The sequence below is a fragment of the Salvelinus alpinus genome, chromosome 11, assembly GCF_045679555.1.
Source record: "Salvelinus alpinus chromosome 11, SLU_Salpinus.1, whole genome shotgun sequence".
Lineage (NCBI taxonomy): Eukaryota > Metazoa > Chordata > Actinopteri > Salmoniformes > Salmonidae > Salvelinus > Salvelinus alpinus.
Window position 1 is genome coordinate 73,068,437 of NC_092096.1, and position 24,733 is coordinate 73,093,169.

At 41.0% G+C, this 24,733-nt stretch overlaps 1 protein-coding gene across 2 annotated transcripts in view; it reads right to left on the bottom strand.

Moving 5' to 3' along the window:
* The window catches only part of LOC139534770 (F-box/WD repeat-containing protein 7-like), a 91,862-nt gene that overhangs the window by 26,869 nt on the left and 40,260 nt on the right, over positions 1-24,733 (bottom strand). For both annotated transcript variants that reach the window (XM_071334200.1, XM_071334199.1), the window contains one exon: positions 23,514-23,650. In XM_071334200.1, coding sequence (XP_071190301.1) covers positions 23,514-23,650 — 137 coding nt within the window. The remainder of the gene's footprint in view (positions 1-23,513; positions 23,651-24,733) is intronic.

The following is a 24,733-nucleotide window of genomic DNA, read 5'->3' on the forward strand; positions in this document are numbered from 1 at the left end:
GGTGAGGTGATATCTCCAGTCCTCTCTATATAATACCTTAGGTGAGGTGATATCTCCAGTCCTCTCTATATAATACCTTAGGTGAGGTGATATCCCTAGTCCTCTCTATATAATACCTTAGGTGAGGTGATATCTCCAGTCCTCTCTATATAATACCTTAGGTGAGGTGATATCTCCAGTCCTCTCTATATAATACCTTAGGTGAGGTGATATCCCCAGTCCTCTCTATATAATACCTTAGGTGAGGTGATATCCCCAGTCCTCTCTATATAATACCTTAGGTGAGGTGATATCCCCAGTCCTCTCTATATAATACCTTAGGTGAGGTGATATCTCTAGTCCTTTCTATATAATACCTTAGGTGATATCTCTAGTCCTCTCTATATAATACCTTAGGTGAGGTGATATCCCCAGTCCTCTCTATATAATACCTTAGGTGAGGTGATATCCCCAGTCCTCTCTATATAATACCTTAGGTGATATCTCTAGTCCTCTCTATATATAACCTTAGGTGAGGTGATATCCCCAGTCCTCTCTATATAATACCTTAGGTGATATCTCTAGTCCTCTCTATATAATACCTTAGGTGATATCTCTAGTCCTCTCTATATAATACCTTAGGTGAGGTGATATCCCCAGTCCTCTCTATATAATACCTTAGGTGAGGTGATATCCCCAGTCCTCTCTATATAATACCTTAGGTGAGGTGATATCTCCAAGCCCTCTCTATATAATACCTTAGGTGATGTGATATCCCCAGTCCTCTCTATATAATACCTTAGGTGAGGTGATATCCCCAGTACTCTCTATATAATACCTTAGGTGAGGTGATATCCCCAGTCCTCTCTATATAATACCTTAGGTGAGGTGATATCCCCAGTCCTCTCTATATAATACCTTAGGTGAGGTGATATCCCCAGTCCTCTCTATATAATACCTTAGGTGAGGTGATATCTCCAGTCCTCTCTATATAATACCTTAGGTGAGGTGATATCTCCAGTCCTCTCTATATAATACCTTAGGTGAGGTGATATCCCTAGTCCTCTCTATATAATACCTTAGGTGAGGTGATATCTCCAGTCCTCTCTATATAATACCTTAGGTGAGGTGATATCTCCAGTCCTCTCTATATAATACCTTAGGTGAGGTGATATCCCCAGTCCTCTCTATATAATACCTTAGGTGAGGTGATATCCCCAGTCCTCTCTATATAATACCTTAGGTGAGGTGATATCCCCAGTCCTCTCTATATAATACCTTAGGTGAGGTGATATCTCTAGTCCTTTCTATATAATACCTTAGGTGATATCTCTAGTCCTCTCTATATAATACCTTAGGTGAGGTGATATCCCCAGTCCTCTCTATATAATACCTTAGGTGATATCTCTAGTCCTCTCTATATAATACCTTAGGTGAGGTGATATCCCCAGTCCTCTCTATATAATACCTTAGGTGATATCTCTAGTCCTCTCTATATAATACCTTAGGTGATATCCCCAGTCCTCTCTATATAATACCTTAGGTAAGGTGATATCCCCAGTCCTCTCTATATAATACCTTAGGTGAGGTGATATCCCCAGTCCTCTCTATATAATACCTTAGGTGAGGTGATATCCCCAGTCCTCTCTATATAATACCTCCATCTGGCCACTCTACCATAAAGGCCTGATTGGTGGAGTGCTGCAGAGATGGTTGTCCTTCTGGAAGGTTCTCCCATCTCCACAGAGGAACTCTGGAGCTCTGTCAGAGTAGCCATCGGGTTCTTGGTCACCTCCCTGACCAAGACCATTCTCCCGATTGCTCAGTTTGGCCGGGCAGCCAGCTCAAGGAAGAGTCTTGGTGGTTCTAAACTTCTTCCATTTAAGAATGATGGAGGCCACTGTGTTCTTGGGGACCTTCAATGCTGCAGAAATGTTTTGGTACCCTTCCCCAGATCTGTGCCTCGACACAATCCTGTGTCGGAACTCTATGGACAATTCCTTCGACCTCATGGCTTTGTTTTTGCTCTGACATGCAATGTCAACTGTGGGGCCTTATATAGGCAGGTGTGTGCCTTTCCAAATCATGTCCAAACCATTGAATTTACCACAGGTGGACTCCAATCAAGTTGTAGAAACATCTCAAGGATGATCCATGGAAACAGGATGCACCTGATCTCAATGTAGACTCACAGCAAAGGGTCTCAATACTTAGTTTTATTTACTTTTAATACATTTACTCTCTCTATGTTATATAATACCTTAGGTGAGGTGATATCCCCCAGTCCTCTCTATATAATACCTTAGGTGAGGTGATATCCCCAGTCCTCTCTATATAATACCTTAGGTGAGGTGATATCTCCAAGTCCTCTCTATATAATACCTTAGGTGAGGTGATATCTCTAGTCCTCTCTATATAATACCTTAGGTGATATCTCTAGTCCTCTCTATATAATACCTTAGGTGAGGTGATATCTCCAAGTCCTCTCTATATAATACCTTAGGTGAGGTGATATCTCTAGTCCTCTCTATATAATACCTTAGGTGATATCTCTAGTCCTCTCTATATAATACCTTAGGTGAGGTGATATCTCCAGTCCTCTCTATATAATACATTAGGTGAGGTGATATCCCCAGTCCTCTCTATATAATACCTTAGGTGAGGTGATATCTCCAGTCCTCTCTATATAATACCTTAGGTGAGGTGATATCCCCAGTCCTCTCTATATAATACCTTAGGTGAGGTGATATCCCTAGTCCTCTCTATATAATACCTTAGGTGAGGTGATATCTCTAGTCCTCTCTATATAATACCTTAGGTGAGGTGATATCCCCAGTCCTCTCTATATAATACCTTAGGTGAGCTGATATCTCCAGTCCTCTCTATATAATACCTTAGGTGAGGTGATATCTCCAGTCCTCTCTATATAATACCTTAGGTGATGTGATATCCCCAGTCCTCTCTATATAATACCTTAGGTGAGGTGATATCCCCAGTCCTCTCTATATAATACCTTAGGTGAGGTGATATCCCCAGTCCTCTCTATATAATACCTTAGGTGAGGTGATATCCCCAGTCCTCTCTATATAATACCTTAGGTGAGGTGATATCCCCAGTCCTCTCTATATAATACCTTAGGTGAGGTGATATCCCCAGTCCTCTCTATATAATACCTTAGGTGAGGTGATATCTCCAGTCCTCTCTATATAATACCTTAGGTGAGGTGATATCTCCAGTCCTCTCTATATAATACCTTAGGTGAGGTGATATCCCTAGTCCTCTCTATATAATACCTTAGGTGAGGTGATATCTCCAGTCCTCTCTATATAATACCTTAGGTGAGGTGATATCTCCAGTCCTCTCTATATAATACCTTAGGTGATATCTCTAGTCCTCTCTATATAATACCTTAGGTGAGGTGATATCCCCAGTCCTCTCTATATAATACCTTAGGTGATATCTCTAGTCCTCTCTATATAATACCTTAGGTGATATCTCTAGTCCTCTCTATATAAGACCTTAGGTGAGGTGATATCCCCAGTCCTCTCTATATAATACCTTAGGTGATATCCCCAGTCCTCTCTATATAATACCTTAGGTGAGGTGATATCTCCAAGTCCTCTCTATATAATACCTTAGGTGAGGTGATATCTCCAGTCCTCTCTATATAAAACCTTAGGTGAGGTGATATCTCCAGTCCTCTCTATATAATACCTTAGGTGAGGTGATATCCCCAGTCCTCTCTATATAATACCTTAGGTGATGTGATATCCCCAGTCCTCTCTATATAATACCTTAGGTGAGGTGATATCCCCAGTCCTCTCTATATAATACCTTAGGTGATGTGATATCCCCAGTCCTCTCTATATAATACCTTAGGTGAGGTGATATCTCCAGTCCTCTCTATATAATACCTTAGGTGAGGTGATATCTCTAGTCCTCTCTATATAATACCTTAGGTGATGTGATATCCCCAGTCCTCTCTATATAATACCTTAGGTGAGGTGATATCCCCAGTACTCTCTATATAATACCTTAGGTGAGGTGATATCCCCAGTCCTCTCTATATAATACCTTAGGTGAGGTGATATCCCCAGTCCTCTCTATATAATACCTTAGGTGAGGTGATATCCCCAGTCCTCTCTATATAATACCTTAGGTGAGGTGATATCCCCAGTCCTCTCTATATAATACCTTAGGTGAGGTGATATCTCCAGTCCTCTCTATATAATACCTTAGGTGAGGTGATATCTCCAGTCCTCTCTATATAATACCTTAGGTGAGGTGATATCCCTAGTCCTCTCTATATAATACCTTAGGTGAGGTGATATCTCCAGTCCTCTCTATATAATACCTTAGGTGAGGTGATATCTCCAGTCCTCTCTATATAATACCTTAGGTGAGGTGATATCCCCAGTCCTCTCTATATAATACCTTAGGTGAGGTGATATCCCCAGTCCTCTCTATATAATACCTTAGGTGAGGTGATATCCCCAGTCCTCTCTATATAATACCTTAGGTGAGGTGATATCTCTAGTCCTTTCTATATAATACCTTAGGTGATATCTCTAGTCCTCTCTATATAATACCTTAGGTGAGGTGATATCCCCAGTCCTCTCTATATAATACCTTAGGTGAGGTGATATCCCCAGTCCTCTCTATATAATACCTTAGGTGATATCTCTAGTCCTCTCTATATATAACCTTAGGTGAGGTGATATCCCCAGTCCTCTCTATATAATACCTTAGGTGATATCTCTAGTCCTCTCTATATAATACCTTAGGTGATATCTCTAGTCCTCTCTATATAATACCTTAGGTGAGGTGATATCCCCAGTCCTCTCTATATAATACCTTAGGTGAGGTGATATCCCCAGTCCTCTCTATATAATACCTTAGGTGAGGTGATATCTCCAAGCCCTCTCTATATAATACCTTAGGTGATGTGATATCCCCAGTCCTCTCTATATAATACCTTAGGTGAGGTGATATCCCCAGTACTCTCTATATAATACCTTAGGTGAGGTGATATCCCCAGTCCTCTCTATATAATACCTTAGGTGAGGTGATATCCCCAGTCCTCTCTATATAATACCTTAGGTGAGGTGATATCCCCAGTCCTCTCTATATAATACCTTAGGTGAGGTGATATCTCCAGTCCTCTCTATATAATACCTTAGGTGAGGTGATATCTCCAGTCCTCTCTATATAATACCTTAGGTGAGGTGATATCCCTAGTCCTCTCTATATAATACCTTAGGTGAGGTGATATCTCCAGTCCTCTCTATATAATACCTTAGGTGAGGTGATATCTCCAGTCCTCTCTATATAATACCTTAGGTGAGGTGATATCCCCAGTCCTCTCTATATAATACCTTAGGTGAGGTGATATCCCCAGTCCTCTCTATATAATACCTTAGGTGAGGTGATATCCCCAGTCCTCTCTATATAATACCTTAGGTGAGGTGATATCTCTAGTCCTTTCTATATAATACCTTAGGTGATATCTCTAGTCCTCTCTATATAATACCTTAGGTGAGGTGATATCCCCAGTCCTCTCTATATAATACCTTAGGTGATATCTCTAGTCCTCTCTATATAATACCTTAGGTGAGGTGATATCCCCAGTCCTCTCTATATAATACCTTAGGTGATATCTCTATTCCTCTCTATATAATACCTTAGGTGAGGTGATATCCCCAGTCCTCTCTATATAATACCTTAGGTGATATCTCTAGTCCTCTCTATATAATACCTTAGGTGATATCTCTAGTCCTCTCTATATAATACCTTAGGTGAGGTGATATCCCCAGTCCTCTCTATATAATACCTTAGGTGAGGTGATATCCCCAGTCCTCTCTATATAATACCTTAGGTGATATCCCCAGTCCTCTCTATATAATACCTTAGGTGAGGTGATATCCCCAGTCCTCTCTATATAATACCTTAGGTGAGGTGATATCCCCAGTCCTCTCTATATAATACCTTAGGTGAGGTGATATCCCCAGTCCTCTCTATATAATACCTTAGGTGAGGTGATATCCCCAGTCCTCTCTATATAATACCTTAGGTGAGGTGATATCCCCAGTCCTCTCTATATAATACCTTAGGTGAGGTGATATCCCCAGTCCTCTCTATATAATACCTTAGGTGAGGTGATATCCCCAGTCCTCTCTATATAATACCTTAGGTGAGGTGATATCCCCAGTCCTCTCTATATAATACCTTAGGTGAGGTGATATCCCCAGTCCTCTCTATATAATACCTTAGGTGAGGTGATATCCCCAGTCCTCTCTATATAATACCTTAGGTGAGGTGATATCTCCAGTCCTCTCTATATAATACCTTAGGTGAGGTGATATCCCTAGTCCTCTCTATATAATACCTTAGGTGAGGTGATATCTCCAGTCCTCTCTATATAATACCTTAGGTGAGGTGATATCTCCAGTCCTCTCTATATAATACCTTAGGTGATATCTCTAGTCCTCTCTATATAATACCTTAGGTGAGGTGATATCCCCAGTCCTCTCAATATAATACCTTAGGTGATATCTCTAGTCCTCTCTATATAATACCTTAGGTGATATCTCTAGTCCTCTCTATATAAGACCTTAGGTGAGGTGATATCCCCAGTCCTCTCTATATAATACCTTAGGTGATATCCCCAGTCCTCTCTATATAATACCTTAGGTGAGGTGATATCTCCAAGTCCTCTCTATATAATACCTTAGGTGAGGTGATATCTCCAGTCCTCTCTATATAAAACCTTAGGTGAGGTGATATCTCCAGTCCTCTCTATATAATACCTTAGGTGAGGTGATATCCCCAGTCCTCTCTATATAATACCTTAGGTGATGTGATATCCCCAGTCCTCTCTATATAATACCTTAGGTGAGGTGATATCCCCAGTCCTCTCTATATAATACCTTAGGTGATGTGATATCCCCAGTCCTCTCTATATAATACCTTAGGTGAGGTGATATCTCCAGTCCTCTCTATATAATACCTTAGGTGAGGTGATATCTCTAGTCCTCTCTATATAATACCTTAGGTGATGTGATATCCCCAGTCCTCTCTATATAATACCTTAGGTGAGGTGATATCCCCAGTACTCTCTATATAATACCTTAGGTGAGGTGATATCCCCAGTCCTCTCTATATAATACCTTAGGTGAGGTGATATCCCCAGTCCTCTCTATATAATACCTTAGGTGAGGTGATATCCCCAGTCCTCTCTATATAATACCTTAGGTGAGGTGATATCCCCAGTCCTCTCTATATAATACCTTAGGTGAGGTGATATCTCCAGTCCTCTCTATATAATACCTTAGGTGAGGTGATATCTCCAGTCCTCTCTATATAATACCTTAGGTGAGGTGATATCCCTAGTCCTCTCTATATAATACCTTAGGTGAGGTGATATCTCCAGTCCTCTCTATATAATACCTTAGGTGAGGTGATATCTCCAGTCCTCTCTATATAATACCTTAGGTGAGGTGATATCCCCAGTCCTCTCTATATAATACCTTAGGTGAGGTGATATCCCCAGTCCTCTCTATATAATACCTTAGGTGAGGTGATATCCCCAGTCCTCTCTATATAATACCTTAGGTGAGGTGATATCTCTAGTCCTTTCTATATAATACCTTATGTGATATCTCTAGTCCTCTCTATATAATACCTTAGGTGAGGTGATATCCCCAGTCCTCTCTATATAATACCTTAGGTGAGGTGATATCCCCAGTCCTCTCTATATAATACCTTAGGTGATATCTCTAGTCCTCTCTATATATAACCTTAGGTGAGGTGATATCCCCAGTCCTCTCTATATAATACCTTAGGTGATATCTCTAGTCCTCTCTATATAATACCTTAGGTGATATCTCTAGTCCTCTCTATATAATACCTTAGGTGAGGTGATATCCCCAGTCCTCTCTATATAATACCTTAGGTGAGGTGATATCCCCAGTCCTCTCTATATAATACCTTAGGTGAGGTGATATCTCCAAGCCCTCTCTATATAATACCTTAGGTGATGTGATATCCCCAGTCCTCTCTATATAATACCTTAGGTGAGGTGATATCCCCAGTACTCTCTATATAATACCTTAGGTGAGGTGATATCCCCAGTCCTCTATATATAATACCTTAGGTGAGGTGATATCCCCAGTCCTCTCTATATAATACCTTAGGTGAGGTGATATCCCCAGTCCTCTCTATATAATACCTTAGGTGAGGTGATATCTCCAGTCCTCTCTATATAATACCTTAGGTGAGGTGATATCTCCAGTCCTCTCTATATAATACCTTAGGTGAGGTGATATCCCTAGTCCTCTCTATATAATACCTTAGGTGAGGTGATATCTCCAGTCCTCTCTATATAATACCTTAGGTGAGGTGATATCTCCAGTCCTCTCTATATAATACCTTAGGTGAGGTGATATCCCCAGTCCTCTCTATATAATACCTTAGGTGAGGTGATATCCCCAGTCCTCTCTATATAATACCTTAGGTGAGGTGATATCCCCAGTCCTCTCTATATAATACCTTAGGTGAGGTGATATCTCTAGTCCTTTCTATATAATACCTTAGGTGATATCTCTAGTCCTCTCTATATAATACCTTAGGTGAGGTGATATCCCCAGTCCTCTCTATATAATACCTTAGGTGATATCTCTAGTCCTCTCTATATAATACCTTAGGTGAGGTGATATCCCCAGTCCTCTCTATATAATACCATAGGTGATATCTCTAGTCCTCTCTATATAATACCTTAGGTGAGGTGATATCCCCAGTCCTCTCTATATAATACCTTAGGTGATATCTCTAGTCCTCTCTATATAATACCTTAGGTGATATCTCTAGTCCTCTCTATATAATACCTTAGGTGAGGTGATATCCCCAGTCCTCTCTATATAATACCTTAGGTGAGGTGATATCCCCAGTCCTCTCTATATAATACCTTAGGTGATATCCCCAGTCCTCTCTATATAATACCTTAGGTGAGGTGATATCCCCAGTCCTCTCTATATAATACCTTAGGTGAGGTGATATCCCCAGTCCTCTCTATATAATACCTTAGGTGAGGTGATATCCCCAGTCCTCTCTATATAATACCTTAGGTGAGGTGATATCCCCAGTCCTCTCTATATAATACCTTAGGTGAGGTGATATCCCCAGTCCTCTCTATATAATACCTTAGGTGAGGTGATATCTCCAGTCCTCTCTATATAATACCTTAGGTGAGGTGATATCTCCAGTCCTCTCTATATAATACCTTAGGTGAGGTGATATCCCTAGTCCTCTCTATATAATACCTTAGGTGAGGTGATATCTCCAGTCCTCTCTATATAATACCTTAGGTGAGGTGATATCTCCAGTCCTCTCTATATAATACCTTAGGTGAGGTGATATCCCCAGTCCTCTCTATATAATACCTTAGGTGAGGTGATATCCCCAGTCCTCTCTATATAATACCTTAGGTGAGGTGATATCCCCAGTCCTCTCTATATAATACCTTAGGTGATATCTCTAGTCCTCTCTATATAATACCTTAGGTGATATCCCCAGTCCTCTCTATATAATACCTTAGGTGATATCCCCAGTCCTCTCTATATAATACCTTAGGTGAGGTGATATCCCCAGTCCTCTCTATATAATACCTTAGGTGAGGTGATATCCCCAGTCCTCTCTATATAATACATTAGGTGAGGTGATATCCCCAGTCCTCTCTATATAATACCTCCATCTGGCCACTCTACCATAAAGGCCTGATTGGTGGAGTGCTGCAGAGATGGTTGTCCTTCTGGAAGGTTCTCCCATCTCCACAGAGGAACTCTGGAGCTCTGTCAGAGTAGCCATCGGGTTCTTGGTCACCTCCCTGACCAAGACCATTCTCCCGATTGCTCAGTTTGGCCGGGCAGCCAGCTCAAGGAAGAGTCTTGGTGGTTCTAAACTTCTTCCATTTAAGAATGATGGAGGCCACTGTGTTCTTGGGGACCTTCAATGCTGCAGAAATGTTTTGGTACCCTTCCCCAGATCTGTGCCTCGACACAATCCTGTGTCGGAACTCTATGGACAATTCCTTCGACCTCATGGCTTTGTTTTTGCTCTGACATGCAATGTCAACTGTGGGGCCTTATATAGGCAGGTGTGTGCCTTTCCAAATCATGTCCAAACCATTGAATTTACCACAGGTGGACTCCAATCAAGTTGTAGAAACATCTCAAGGATGATCCATGGAAACAGGATGCACCTGATCTCAATGTAGACTCACAGCAAAGGGTCTCAATACTTAGTTTTATTTACTTTTAATACATTTACTCTCTCTATGTTATATAATACCTTAGGTGAGGTGATATCCCCCAGTCCTCTCTATATAATACCTTAGGTGAGGTGATATCCCCAGTCCTCTCTATATAATACCTTAGGTGAGGTGATATCCCCAGTCCTCTCTATATAATACCTTAGGTGAGGTGATATCTCCAGTCCTCTCTATATAATACCTTAGGTGAGGTGATATCTCCAGTCCTCTCTATATAATACCTTAGGTGAGGTGATATCCCTAGTCCTCTCTATATAATACCTTAGGTGAGGTGATATCTCCAGTCCTCTCTATATAATACCTTAGGTGAGGTGATATCTCCAGTCCTCTCTATATAATACCTTAGGTGAGGTGATATCCCCAGTCCTCTCTATATAATACCTTAGGTGAGGTGATATCCCCAGTCCTCTCTATATAATACCTTAGGTGAGGTGATATCCCCAGTCCTCTCTATATAATACCTTAGGTGAGGTGATATCTCTAGTCCTTTCTATATAATACCTTAGGTGATATCTCTAGTCCTCTCTATATAATACCTTAGGTGAGGTGATATCCCCAGTCCTCTCTATATAATACCTTAGGTGATATCTCTAGTCCTCTCTATATAATACCTTAGGTGAGGTGATATCCCCAGTCCTCTCTATATAATACCATAGGTGATATCTCTAGTCCTCTCTATATAATACCTTAGGTGAGGTGATATCCCCAGTCCTCTCTATATAATACCTTAGGTGATATCTCTAGTCCTCTCTATATAATACCTTAGGTGATATCTCTAGTCCTCTCTATATAATACCTTAGGTGAGGTGATATCCCCAGTCCTCTCTATATAATACCTTAGGTGAGGTGATATCCCCAGTCCTCTCTATATAATACCTTAGGTGATATCCCCAGTCCTCTCTATATAATACCTTAGGTGAGGTGATATCCCCAGTCCTCTCTATATAATACCTTAGGTGAGGTGATATCCCCAGTCCTCTCTATATAATACCTTAGGTGAGGTGATATCCCCAGTCCTCTCTATATAATACCTTAGGTGAGGTGATATCCCCAGTCCTCTCTATATAATACCTTAGGTGAGGTGATATCCCCAGTCCTCTCTATATAATACCTTAGGTGAGGTGATATCTCCAGTCCTCTCTATATAATACCTTAGGTGAGGTGATATCTCCAGTCCTCTCTATATAATACCTTAGGTGAGGTGATATCCCTAGTCCTCTCTATATAATACCTTAGGTGAGGTGATATCTCCAGTCCTCTCTATATAATACCTTAGGTGAGGTGATATCTCCAGTCCTCTCTATATAATACCTTAGGTGAGGTGATATCCCCAGTCCTCTCTATATAATACCTTAGGTGAGGTGATATCCCCAGTCCTCTCTATATAATACCTTAGGTGAGGTGATATCCCCAGTCCTCTCTATATAATACCTTAGGTGATATCTCTAGTCCTCTCTATATAATACCTTAGGTGATATCCCCAGTCCTCTCTATATAATACCTTAGGTGATATCCCCAGTCCTCTCTATATAATACCTTAGGTGAGGTGATATCCCCAGTCCTCTCTATATAATACCTTAGGTGAGGTGATATCCCCAGTCCTCTCTATATAATACATTAGGTGAGGTGATATCCCCAGTCCTCTCTATATAATACCTCCATCTGGCCACTCTACCATAAAGGCCTGATTGGTGGAGTGCTGCAGAGATGGTTGTCCTTCTGGAAGGTTCTCCCATCTCCACAGAGGAACTCTGGAGCTCTGTCAGAGTAGCCATCGGGTTCTTGGTCACCTCCCTGACCAAGACCATTCTCCCGATTGCTCAGTTTGGCCGGGCAGCCAGCTCAAGGAAGAGTCTTGGTGGTTCTAAACTTCTTCCATTTAAGAATGATGGAGGCCACTGTGTTCTTGGGGACCTTCAATGCTGCAGAAATGTTTTGGTACCCTTCCCCAGATCTGTGCCTCGACACAATCCTGTGTCGGAACTCTATGGACAATTCCTTCGACCTCATGGCTTTGTTTTTGCTCTGACATGCAATGTCAACTGTGGGGCCTTATATAGGCAGGTGTGTGCCTTTCCAAATCATGTCCAAACCATTGAATTTACCACAGGTGGACTCCAATCAAGTTGTAGAAACATCTCAAGGATGATCCATGGAAACAGGATGCACCTGATCTCAATGTAGACTCACAGCAAAGGGTCTCAATACTTAGTTTTATTTACTTTTAATACATTTACTCTCTCTATGTTATATAATACCTTAGGTGAGGTGATATCCCCAGTCCTCTCTATATAATACCTTAGGTGAGGTGATATCTCCAAGTCCTCTCTATATAATACCTTAGGTGAGGTGATATCCCCAGTCCTCTCTATATAATACCTTAGGTGATATCTCTAGTCCTCTCTATATAATACCTTAGGTGATATCTCTAGTCCTCTCTATATAATACCTTAGGTGAGGTGATATCTCCAGTCCTCTCTATATAATACATTAGGTGAGGTGATATCCCCAGTCCTCTCTATATAATACCTTAGGTGAGGTGATATCTCCAGTCCTCTCTATATAATACCTTAGGTGAGGTGATATCTCTAGTCCTCTCTATATAATACCTTAGGTGAGGTGATATCCCCAGTCCTCTCTATATAATACCTTAGGTGAGCTGATATCTCCAGTCCTCTCTATATAATACCTTAGGTGAGGTGATATCTCTAGTCCTCTCTATATAATACCTTAGGTGATGTGATATCCCCAGTCCTCTCTATATAATACCTTAGGTGAGGTGATATCCCCAGTCCTCTCTATATAATACCTTAGGTGAGGTGATGTCCCCAGTCCTCTCTATATAATACCTTAGGTGAGGTGATATCCCCAGTCCTCTCTATATAATACCTTAGGTGAGGTGATATCCCCAGTCCTCTCTATATAATACCTTAGGTGAGGTGATATCCCAGTCCTCTCTATATAATACCTTAGGTGAGGTGATATCTCCAGTCCTCTCTATATAATACCTTAGGTGAGGTGATATCTCCAGTCCTCTCTATATAATACCTTAGGTGAGGTGATATCCCTAGTCCTCTCTATATAATACCTTAGGTGAGGTGATATCTCCAGTCCTCTCTATATAATACCTTAGGTGAGGTGATATCTCCAGTCCTCTCTATATAATACCTTAGGTGATATCTCTAGTCCTCTCTATATAATACCTTAGGTGAGGTGATATCCCTAGTCCTCTCTATATAATACCTTAGGTGATATCTCTAGTCCTCTCTATATAATACCTTAGGTGATATCTCTAGTCCTCTCTATATAATACCTTAGGTGAGGTGATATCCCCAGTCCTCTCTATATAATACCTTAGGTGATATCCCCAGTCCTCTCTATATAATACCTTAGGTGAGGTGATATCTCCAGTCCTCTCTATATAAAACCTTAGGTGAGGTGATATCTCCAGTCCTCTCTATATAATACCTTAGGTGAGGTGATATCCCCAGTCCTCTCTATATAATACCTTAGGTGAGGTGATATCTCCAGTCCTCTCTATATAATACCTTAGGTGAGGTGATATCTCTAGTCCTCTCTATATAATACCTTAGGTGATGTGATATCCCCAGTCCTCTCTATATAATACCTTAGGTGAGGTGATATCCCCAGTCCTCTCTATATAATACCTTAGGTGAGGTGATATCCCCAGTCCTCTCTATATAATACCTTAGGTGAGGTGATATCCCCAGTCCTCTCTATATAATACCTTAGGTGAGGTGATATCCCAGTCCTCTCTATATAATACCTTAGGTGAGGTGATATCCCCAGTCCTCTCTATATAATACCTTAGGTGAGGTGATATCTCCAGTCCTCTCTATATAATACCTTAGGTGAGGTGATATCTCCAGTCCTCTCTATATAATACCTTAGGTGAGGTGATATCCCTAGTCCTCTCTATATAATACCTTAGGTGAGGTGATATCTCCAGTCCTCTCTATATAATACCTTAGGTGAGGTGATATCTCCAGTCCTCTCTATATAATACCTTAGGTGAGGTGATATCCCCAGTCCTCTCTATATAATACCTTAGGTGAGGTGATATCCCCAGTCCTCTCTATATAATACCTTAGGTGAGGTGATATCCCCAGTCCTCTCTATATAATACCTTAGGTGAGGTGATATCTCTAGTCCTTTCTATATAATACCTTAGGTGATATCTCTAGTCCTCTCTATATAATACCATAGGTGAGGTGATATCCCCAGTCCTCTCTATATAATACCTTAGGTGAGGTGATATCCCCAGTCCTCTCTATATAATACCTTAGGTGATATCTCTAGTCCTCTCTATATATAACCTTAGGTGAGGTGATATCCCCAGTCCTCTCTATATAATACCTTAGGTGATATCTCTAGTCCTCTCTATATAATACCTTAGGTGATATCTCTAGTCCTCTCTATATAATACCTTAGGTGAGGTGATATCCCCAGTCCTCTCTATATAATACCTTAGGTGAGGTGATATCCCCAGTCCTCTCTATATAATACCTTAGGTGATATCCCCAGTCCTCTCTATATAATACCTTAGGTGAGGTGATATCCCCAGTCCTCTCTATATAATACCTTAGGTGAGGTGATATCTCCAAGTCCTCTCTATATAATACCTTAGGTGAGGTGATATCTCCAGTCCTCTCTATATAATACCTTAGGTGAGGTGATATCTCCAGTCCTCTCTATATAATACCTTAGGTGATGTGATATCCCCAGTCCTCTCTATATAATACCTTAGGTGAGGTGATATCCCCAGTCCTCTCTATATAATACCTTAGGTGAGGTGATATCCCCAGTCCTCTCTATATAATACCTTAGGTGAGGTGATATCTCCAGTCCTCTCTATATAATACCTTAGGTGAGGTGATATCTCCAGTCCTCTCTATATAATACCTTAGGTGAGGTGATATCTCCAAGTCCTCTCTATATAATACCTTAGGTGAGGTGATATCTCCAGTCCTCTCTATATAATACCTTAGGTGAGGTGATATCCCCAGTCCTCTCTATATAATACCTTAGGTGAGGTGATATCTCCAGTCCTCTCTATATAATACCTTAGGTGAGGTGATATCCCCAGTCCTCTCTATATAATACCTTAGGTGAGGTGATATCCCCAGTCCTCTCTATATAATACCTTAGGTGAGGTGATATCCCCAGTCCTCTCTATATAATACCTTAGGTGAGATGATATCCCCAGTCCTCTCTATATAATACCTTAGGTGAGGTGATATCCCCAGTCCTCTCTATATAATACCTTAGGTGAGGTGATATCCCCAGTCCTCTCTATATAATACCTTAGGTGAGGTGATATCCCCAGTCCTCTCTATATAATACCTTAGGTGAGGTGATATCTCCAGTCCTCTCTATATAATACCTTAGGTGAGGTGATATCCCCAGTCTTCTCTATATAATACCTTAGGTGAGGTGATATCCCCAGTCCTCTCTATATAATACCTTAGGTGAGGAGATATCCCCAGTCCTCTCTATATAATACCTTAGGTGAGGTGATATCCCCAGTCCTCTCTATATAATACCTTAGGTGAGGTGATATCCCCAGTCCTCTCTATATAATACCTTAGGTGAGGTGATATCCCCAGTCCTCTCTATATAATACCTTAGGTGAGGTGATATCCCCAGTCCTCTCTATATAATACCTTAGGTGAGGTGATATCTCCAGTCCTCTCTATATAATACCTTAGGTGAGGTGATATCTCCAGTCCTCTCTATATAATACCTTAGGTGAGGTGATATCCCTAGTCCTCTCTATATAATACCTTAGGTGAGGTGATATCTCCAGTCCTCTCTATATAATACCTTAGGTGAGGTGATATCCCCAGTCCTCTCTATATAATACCTTAGGTGAGGTGATATCTCCAGTCCTCTCTATATAATACCTTAGGTGAGGTGATATCCCCAGTCCTCTCTATATAATACCTTAGGTGATATCCCCAGTCCTCTCTATATAATACCTTAGGTGAGGTGATATCCCCAGTCCTCTCTATATAATACCTTAGGTGAGGTGATATCCCCAGTCCTCTCTATATAATACCTTAGGTGAGGTGATATCCCCAGTCCTCTCTATATAATACCTTAGGTGAGGTGATATCCCCAGTCCTCTCTATATAATACCTTAGGTGAGGTGATATCCCCAGTCCTCTCTATATAATACCTTAGGTGAGGTGATATCTCCAGTCCTCTCTATATAATACCTTAGGTGAGGTGATATCTCCAGTCCTCTCTATATAATACCTTAGGTGAGGTGATATCCCTAGTCCTCTCTATATAATACCTTAGGTGAGGTGATATCTCCAGTCCTCTCTATATAATACCTTAGGTGAGGTGATATCTCCAGTCCTCTCTATATAATACCTTAGGTGAGGTGATATCCCCAGTCCTCTCTATATAATACCTTAGGTGAGGTGATATCCCCAGTCCTCTCTATATAATACCTTAGGTGAGGTGATATCCCCAGTCCTCTCTATATAATACCTTAGGTGAGGTGATATCTCTAGTCCTTTCTATATAATACCTTAGGTGAGGTGATATCCCCAGTCCTCTCTATATAATACCTTAGGTGAGGTGATATCCCCAGTCCTCTCTATATAATACCTTAGGTGATATCTCTAGTCCTCTCTATATAATACCTTAGGTGAGATGATATCCCCAGTCCTCTCTATATAATACCTTAGGTGATATCTCTAGTCCTCTCTATATAATACCTTAGGTGATATCTCTAGTCCTCTCTATATAATACCTTAGGTGAGGTGATATCCCTAGTCCTCTCTATATAATACCTTAGGTGAGGTGATATCCCCAGTCCTCTCTATATAATACCTTAGGTGATATCCCCAGTCCTCTCTATATAATACCTTAGGTGATATCCCCAGTCCTCTCTATATAATACCTTAGGTGAGGTGATATCTCCAAGTCCTCTCTATATAATACCTTAGGTGAGGTGATATCTCCACTCCTCTATATAATACCTTAGGTGAGGTGATATCTCCAGTCCTCTCTATATAATACCTTAGGTGAGGTGATATCTCCAGTCCTCTCTATATAATACCTTAGGTGAGGTGATATCCCCAGTCCTCTCTATATAATACCTTAGGTGAGGTGATATCTCCAGTCCTCTCTATATAATACCTTAGGTGAGGTGATATCTCTAGTCCTCTCTATATAATACCTTAGGTGATGTGATATCCCCAGTCCTCTCTATATAATACCTTAGGTGAGGTGATATCCCCAGTCCTCTCTATATAATACCTTAGGTGAGGTGATATCCCCAGTCCTCTCTATATAATACCTTAGGTGAGGTGATATCCCCAGTCCTCTCTATATAATACCTTAGGTGAGGTGATATCTCCAGTCCTCTCTATATAATACCTTAGGTGAGGTGATATCCCCAGTCCTCTCTATATAATACCTTAGGTGAGGTGATATCCCCAGTCCTCTCTATATAATACCTTAGGTGAGGTGATATCCCCAGTCCTCTCTATATAATACCTTAGGTGATGTGATATCCCTAGTCCTCTCTATATAATACCTTAGGTGAGGTGATATCCCCAGTCCTCTCTATATAATACCTTAGGTGAGGTGATATCCCCAGTCCTCTCTATATAATACCTTAGGTGAGGTGATATCCCCAGTCCTCTCTATATAATACCTTAGGTGAGGTGATATCCCCAGTCCTCTCTATATAATACCTTAGGTGAGGTGATATCCCTAGTCCTCTCTATATAATACCTTAGGTGAGGTGATATCTCCCAGTCCTCTCTATATAATACCTTAGGTGAGGTGATATCTCCACTCCTCTATATAATACCTTAGGTGATGTGATATCCCCAGTCCTCTCTATATAATACCTTAGGTGAGGTGATATCTCCAGTCCTCTCTATATAATACCTTAGGTGAGGTGATATCTCCACTCCTCTATATAATACCTTAGGTGAGGTGATATCTCCAGTCCTCTCTATATAATACCTTAGGTGAGGTGATATCTCCAAGTCCTCTCTATATAATACCTTAGGTGAGGTGATATCCCCAGTCCTCTCTATATAATACCTTAGGTGAGGTGATATCCCCAGTCCTCTCTATATAATACCTTAGGTGAGGTGATATCCCCAGTCCTCTCTATATAATACATTAGGTGAGGTGATATCTCCAGTCCTCTCTATATAATACCTTAGGTGAGGTGATATCTCCAAGTCCTCTCTATATAATACCTTAGGTGAGGTGATATCTCCAAGTCCTCTCTATATAATACCTTAGGTGAGGTGATATCCCCAGTCCTCTCTATATAATACCTTAGGTGAGGTGATATCCCCAGTCCTCTCTATATAATACCTTAGGTGAGGTGATATCTCCAAGTCCTCTCTATATAATACCTTAGGTGAGGTGATATCCCCAGTCCTCTCTATATAATACCTTAGGTGAGGTGATATCCCCAGTCCTCTCTATATAATACCTTAGGTGATATCCCCAGTCCTCTCTATATAATACCTTAGGTGATATCCCCAGTCCTCTCTATATAATACCTTAGGTGAGGTGATATCTCCAAGTCCTCTCTATATAATACCTTAGGTGAGGTGATATCTCCACTCCTCTATATAATACCTTAGGTGAGGTGATATCTCCAGTCCTCTCTATATAATACCTTAGGTGAGGTGATATCTCCAGTCCTCTCTATATAATACCTTAGGTGAGGTGATATCCCCAGTCCTCTCTATATAATACCTTAGGTGAGGTGATATCTCCAGTCCTCTCTATATAATACCTTAGGTGAGGTGATATCTCTAGTCCTCTCTATATAATACCTTAGGTGATGTGATATCCCCAGTCCTCTCTATATAATACCTTAGGTGAGGTGATATCCCCAGTCCTCTCTATATAATACCTTAGGTGAGGTGATATCCCCAGTCCTCTCTATATAATACCTTAGGTGAGGTGATATCCCCAGTCCTCTCTATATAATACCTTAGGTGAGGTGATATCTCCAGTCCTCTCTATATAATACCTTAGGTGAGGTGATATCCCCAGTCCTCTCTATATAATACCTTAGGTGAGGTGATATCCCCAGTCCTCTCTATATAATACCTTAGGTGAGGTGATATCCCCAGTCCTCTCTATATAATACCTTAGGTGATGTGATATCCCTAGTCCTCTCTATATAATACCTTAGGTGAGGTGATATCCCCAGTCCTCTCTATATAATACCTTAGGTGAGGTGATATCCCCAGTCCTCTCTATATAATACCTTAGGTGAGGTGATATCCCCAGTCCTCTCTATATAATACCTTAGGTGAGGTGATATCCCCAGTCCTCTCTATATAATACCTTAGGTGATGTGATATCCCTAGTCCTCTCTATATAATACCTTAGGTGAGGTGATATCTCCCAGTCCTCTCTATATAATACCTTAGGTGAGGTGATATCTCCACTCCTCTATATAATACCTTAGGTGATGTGATATCCCCAGTCCTCTCTATATAATACCTTAGGTGAGGTGATATCTCCAGTCCTCTCTATATAATACCTTAGGTGAGGTGATATCTCCACTCCTCTATATAATACCTTAGGTGAGGTGATATCTCCAGTCCTCTCTATATAATACCTTAGGTGAGGTGATATCTCCAAGTCCTCTCTATATAATACCTTAGGTGAGGTGATATCCCCAGTCCTCTCTATATAATACCTTAGGTGAGGTGATATCCCCAGTCCTCTCTATATAATACCTTAGGTGAGGTGATATCCCCAGTCCTCTCTATATAATACATTAGGTGAGGTGATATCTCCAGTCCTCTCTATATAATACCTTAGGTGAGGTGATATCTCCAAGTCCTCTCTATATAATACCTTAGGTGAGGTGATATCTCCAAGTCCTCTCTATATAATACCTTAGGTGAGGTGATATCCCCAGTCCTCTCTATATAATACCTTAGGTGAGGTGATATCCCCAGTCCTCTCTATATAATACCTTAGGTGAGGTGATATCTCCAAGTCCTCTCTATATAATACCTTAGGTGAGGTGATATCCCCAGTCCTCTCTATATAATACCTTAGGTGAGGAGATATCCCCAGTCCTCTCTATATAATACCTTAGGTGAGGTGATATCTCCAGTCCTCTCTATATAATACCTTAGGTGAGGTGATATCTCCAGTCCTCTCTATATAATACCTTAGGTGAGGTGATATCTCCAGTCCTCTCTATATAATACCTTAGGTGAGGTGATATCTCCAGTCCTCTCTATATAATACCTTAGGTGAGGTGATATCTCCAGTCCTCTCTATATAATACATTAGGTGAGGTGATATCTCCAGTCCTCTCTATATAATACCTTAGGTGAGGTGATATCTCCAAGTCCTCTCTATATAATACCTTAGGTGAGGTGATATCTCCAAGTCCTCTCTATATAATACCTTAGGTGAGGTGATATCTCCAGTCCTCTCTATATAATACCTTAGGTGAGGTGATATCTCCAGTCCTCTCTATATAATACCTTAGGTGAGGTGATATCCCCAGTCCTCTCTATATAATACCTTAGGTGAGGTGATATCCCCAGTCCTCTCTATATAATACCTTAGGTGAGGTGATATCCCCAGTCCTCTCTATATAATACCTTAGGTGAGGTGATATCCCCAGTCCTCTCTATATAATACCTTAGGTGAGGTGATATCTCTAGTCCTCTCTATATAATACCTTAGGTGATGTGATATCCCCAGTCCTCTCTATATAATACCTTAGGTGAGGTGATATCCCCAGTCCTCTCTATATAATACCTTAGGTGAGGTGATATCCCCAGTCCTCTCTATATAATACCTTAGGTGAGGTGATATCCCCAGTCCTCTCTATATAATACCTTAGGTGAGGTGATATCTCCAGTCCTCTCTATATAATACCTTAGGTGAGGTGATATCCCCAGTCCTCTCTATATAATACCTTAGGTGATGTGATATCCCTAGTCCTCTCTATATAATACCTTAGGTGAGGTGATATCCCCAGTCCTCTCTATATAATACCTTAGGTGAGGTGATATCCCCAGTCCTCTCTATATAATACCTTAGGTGAGGTGATATCCCCAGTCCTCTCTATATAATACCTTAGGTGAGGTGATATCCCCAGTCCTCTCTATATAATACCTTAGGTGATGTGATATCCCTAGTCCTCTCTATATAATACCTTAGGTGAGGTGATATCTCCCAGTCCTCTCTATATAATACCTTAGGTGAGGTGATATCTCCAAGTCCTCTCTATATAATACCTTAGGTGAGGTGATATCTCCACTCCTCTATATAATACCTTAGGTGATGTGATATCCCCAGTCCTCTCTATATAATACCTTAGGTGAGGGGATATCTCCAGTCCTCTCTATATAATACCTTAGGTGAGGTGATATCTCCACTCCTCTATATAATACCTTAGGTGAGGTGATATCTCCAGTCCTCTCTATATAATACCTTAGGTGAGGTGATATCTCCAAGTCCTCTCTATATAATACCTTAGGTGAGGTGATATCCCCAGTCCTCTCTATATAATACCTTAGGTGAGGTGATATCCCCAGTCCTCTCTATATAATACCTTAGGTGAGGTGATATCCCCAGTCCTCTCTATATAATACATTAGGTGAGGTGATATCTCCAGTCCTCTCTATATAATACCTTAGGTGAGGTGATATCTCCAAGTCCTCTCTATATAATACCTTAGGTGAGGTGATATCTCCAAGTCCTCTCTATATAATACCTTAGGTGAGGTGATATCCCCAGTCCTCTCTATATAATACCTTAGGTGAGGTGATATCCCCAGTCCTCTCTATATAATACCTTAGGTGAGGTGATATCTCCAAGTCCTCTCTATATAATACCTTAGGTGAGGTGATATCCCCAGTCCTCTCTATATAATACCTTAGGTGAGGAGATATCCCCAGTCCTCTCTATATAATACCTTAGGTGAGGTGATATCTCCAGTCCTCTCTATATAATACCTTAGGTGAGGTGATATCTCCAGTCCTCTCTATATAATACCTTAGGTGAGGTGATATCTCCAGTCCTCTCTATATAATACCTTAGGTGAGGTGATATCTCCAGTCCTCTCTATATAATACATTAGGTGAGGTGATATCTCAGTCCTCTCTATATAATACCTTAGGTGAGGTGATATCTCCAAGTCCTCTCTATATAATACCTTAGGTGAGGTGATATCTCCAAGTCCTCTCTATATAATACCTTAGGTGAGGTGATATCTCCAGTCCTCTCTATATAATACCTTAGGTGAGGTGATATCTCCAGTCCTCTCTATATAATACCTTAGGTGAGGTGATATCTCCAGTCCTCTCTATATAATACCTTAGGTGAGGTGATATCCCCAGTCCTCTCTATATAATACCTTAGGTGAGGTGATATCCCCAGTCCTCTCTATATAATACCTTAGGTGAGGTGATATCCCCAGTCCTCTCTATATAATACCTTAGGTGATGTGATATCCCTAGTCCTCTCTATATAATACCTTAGGTGAGGTGATATCCCCAGTCCTCTCTATATAATACCTTAGGTGAGGTGATATCCCCAGTCCTCTCTATATAATACCTTAGGTGAGGTGATATCCCCAGTCCTCTCTATATAATACCTTAGGTGAGGTGATATCCCCAGTCCTCTCTATATAATACCTTAGGTGATGTGATATCCCTAGTCCTCTCTATATAATACCTTAGGTGAGGTGATATCCCCAGTCCTCTCTATATAATACCTTAGGTGAGGTGATATCCCCAGTCCTCTCTATATAATACCTTAGGTGAGGTGATATCCCCAGTCCTCTCTATATAATACCTTAGGTGAGGTGATATCCCCAGTCCTCTCTATATAATACCTTAGGTGATGTGATATCCCCAGTCCTCTCTATATAATACCTTAGGTGAGGTGATATCCCCAGTCCTCTCTATATAATACCTTAGGTGAGGTGATATCCCCAGTCCTCTCTATATAATACCTTAGGTGAGGTGATATCCCCAGTCCTCTCTATATAATACCTTAGGTGATGTGATATCCCTAGTCCTCTCTATATAATACCTTAGGTGAGGTGATATCTCCCAGTCCTCTCTATATAATACCTTAGGTGAGGTGATATCCCCAGTCCTCTCTATATAATACCTTAGGTGAGGTGATATCTCCAGTCCTCTCTATATAATACCTTAGGTGAGGTGATATCCCCAGTCCTCCAGTTGCTCTCTATGTGGTGTTGTTGTACGTAGGCACTCTTCCAGGGTGAGTGGAGGAACCCAGGTTTAAGAGTCTTTCTTCTCTTCACAACCAGGGGCTCTTCAATACCTGGTTAGACACGATTAAATAACATCAACACAGGGTTAAATAACAGTATTACTGACAAACACAGGGTTAAATAACAGTATTACTGACATGAACACAGGGTTAAATAACAGTAATGGAGTAACGTAATGCTAAAGCTATTGCTAGCTGCTAATGTATTGGTATGGGTGTAATGTAATGCTAAAGCTATTGCTAGCTGCTAATGTATTGGTATGGGTGTAACGTAATGCTAAAGCTATTGCTAGCTGCTAATGTATTGGTATGGGTGTAACGTAATGCTAAAGCTATTGCTAGCTGCTAATGTATTGGTATGGGTGTAATGTAATGCTAAAGCTATTGCTAGCTGCTAATGTATTGGTATGGGTGTAATGTAATGCTAAAGCTATTGCTAGCTGCTAATGTATTGGTATGGGTGTAACGTAATGCTAAAGCTATTGCTAGCTGCTAATGTATTGGTATGGGTGTAATGTAATGCTAAAGCTATTGCTAGCTGCTAATGTATTGGTATGGGTGTAATGTTAGCGGTAAATCCATCTGACAGGCAGAGAGCCCAGTGCTACTCACAGACAGACAGTGAGAGCTGATGCCCTGCAGTGGAGGAGTGGTCAGTCAGAGGTGTGTGTGTGTGTGTGTGTGTGTGTGTGTGTGTGTGTGTGTGTGTGTGTGTGTGTGTGTGTGTGTGTGTGTGTGTGTGTGTGTGTGTGTGTGTGTGTGTGTGTGTGTGTGTGTGTGTGTGTGTGTGTGTGTGCTATCTTGCTAGATCTTTCTAGATGGTGCCAACAAACACGATCGCCCTGTTCCTAGCCAACTTCGCAGTATTTTGTAATTTTTTTGTTATTTCTTAAATGATTTACTCAGAACTTTTTTTTTTAAATGATTACTCCGGCGGTCATTCAACATAAATCCGAGCAGAAATTTGACTTCCCTGACCTGGATCCGTTGTTTGAACTTCCCGAGGCAGCTCTATTCACCCCGGGGGGATGCACCAAAACGCCGACGCCGGAGGTAGAAGGACTGGGGTCCTAATCAGACTACCATCCACCGCTTCCAAGTATATTACTCTAACGGTCAGTCCCTGGACAATAA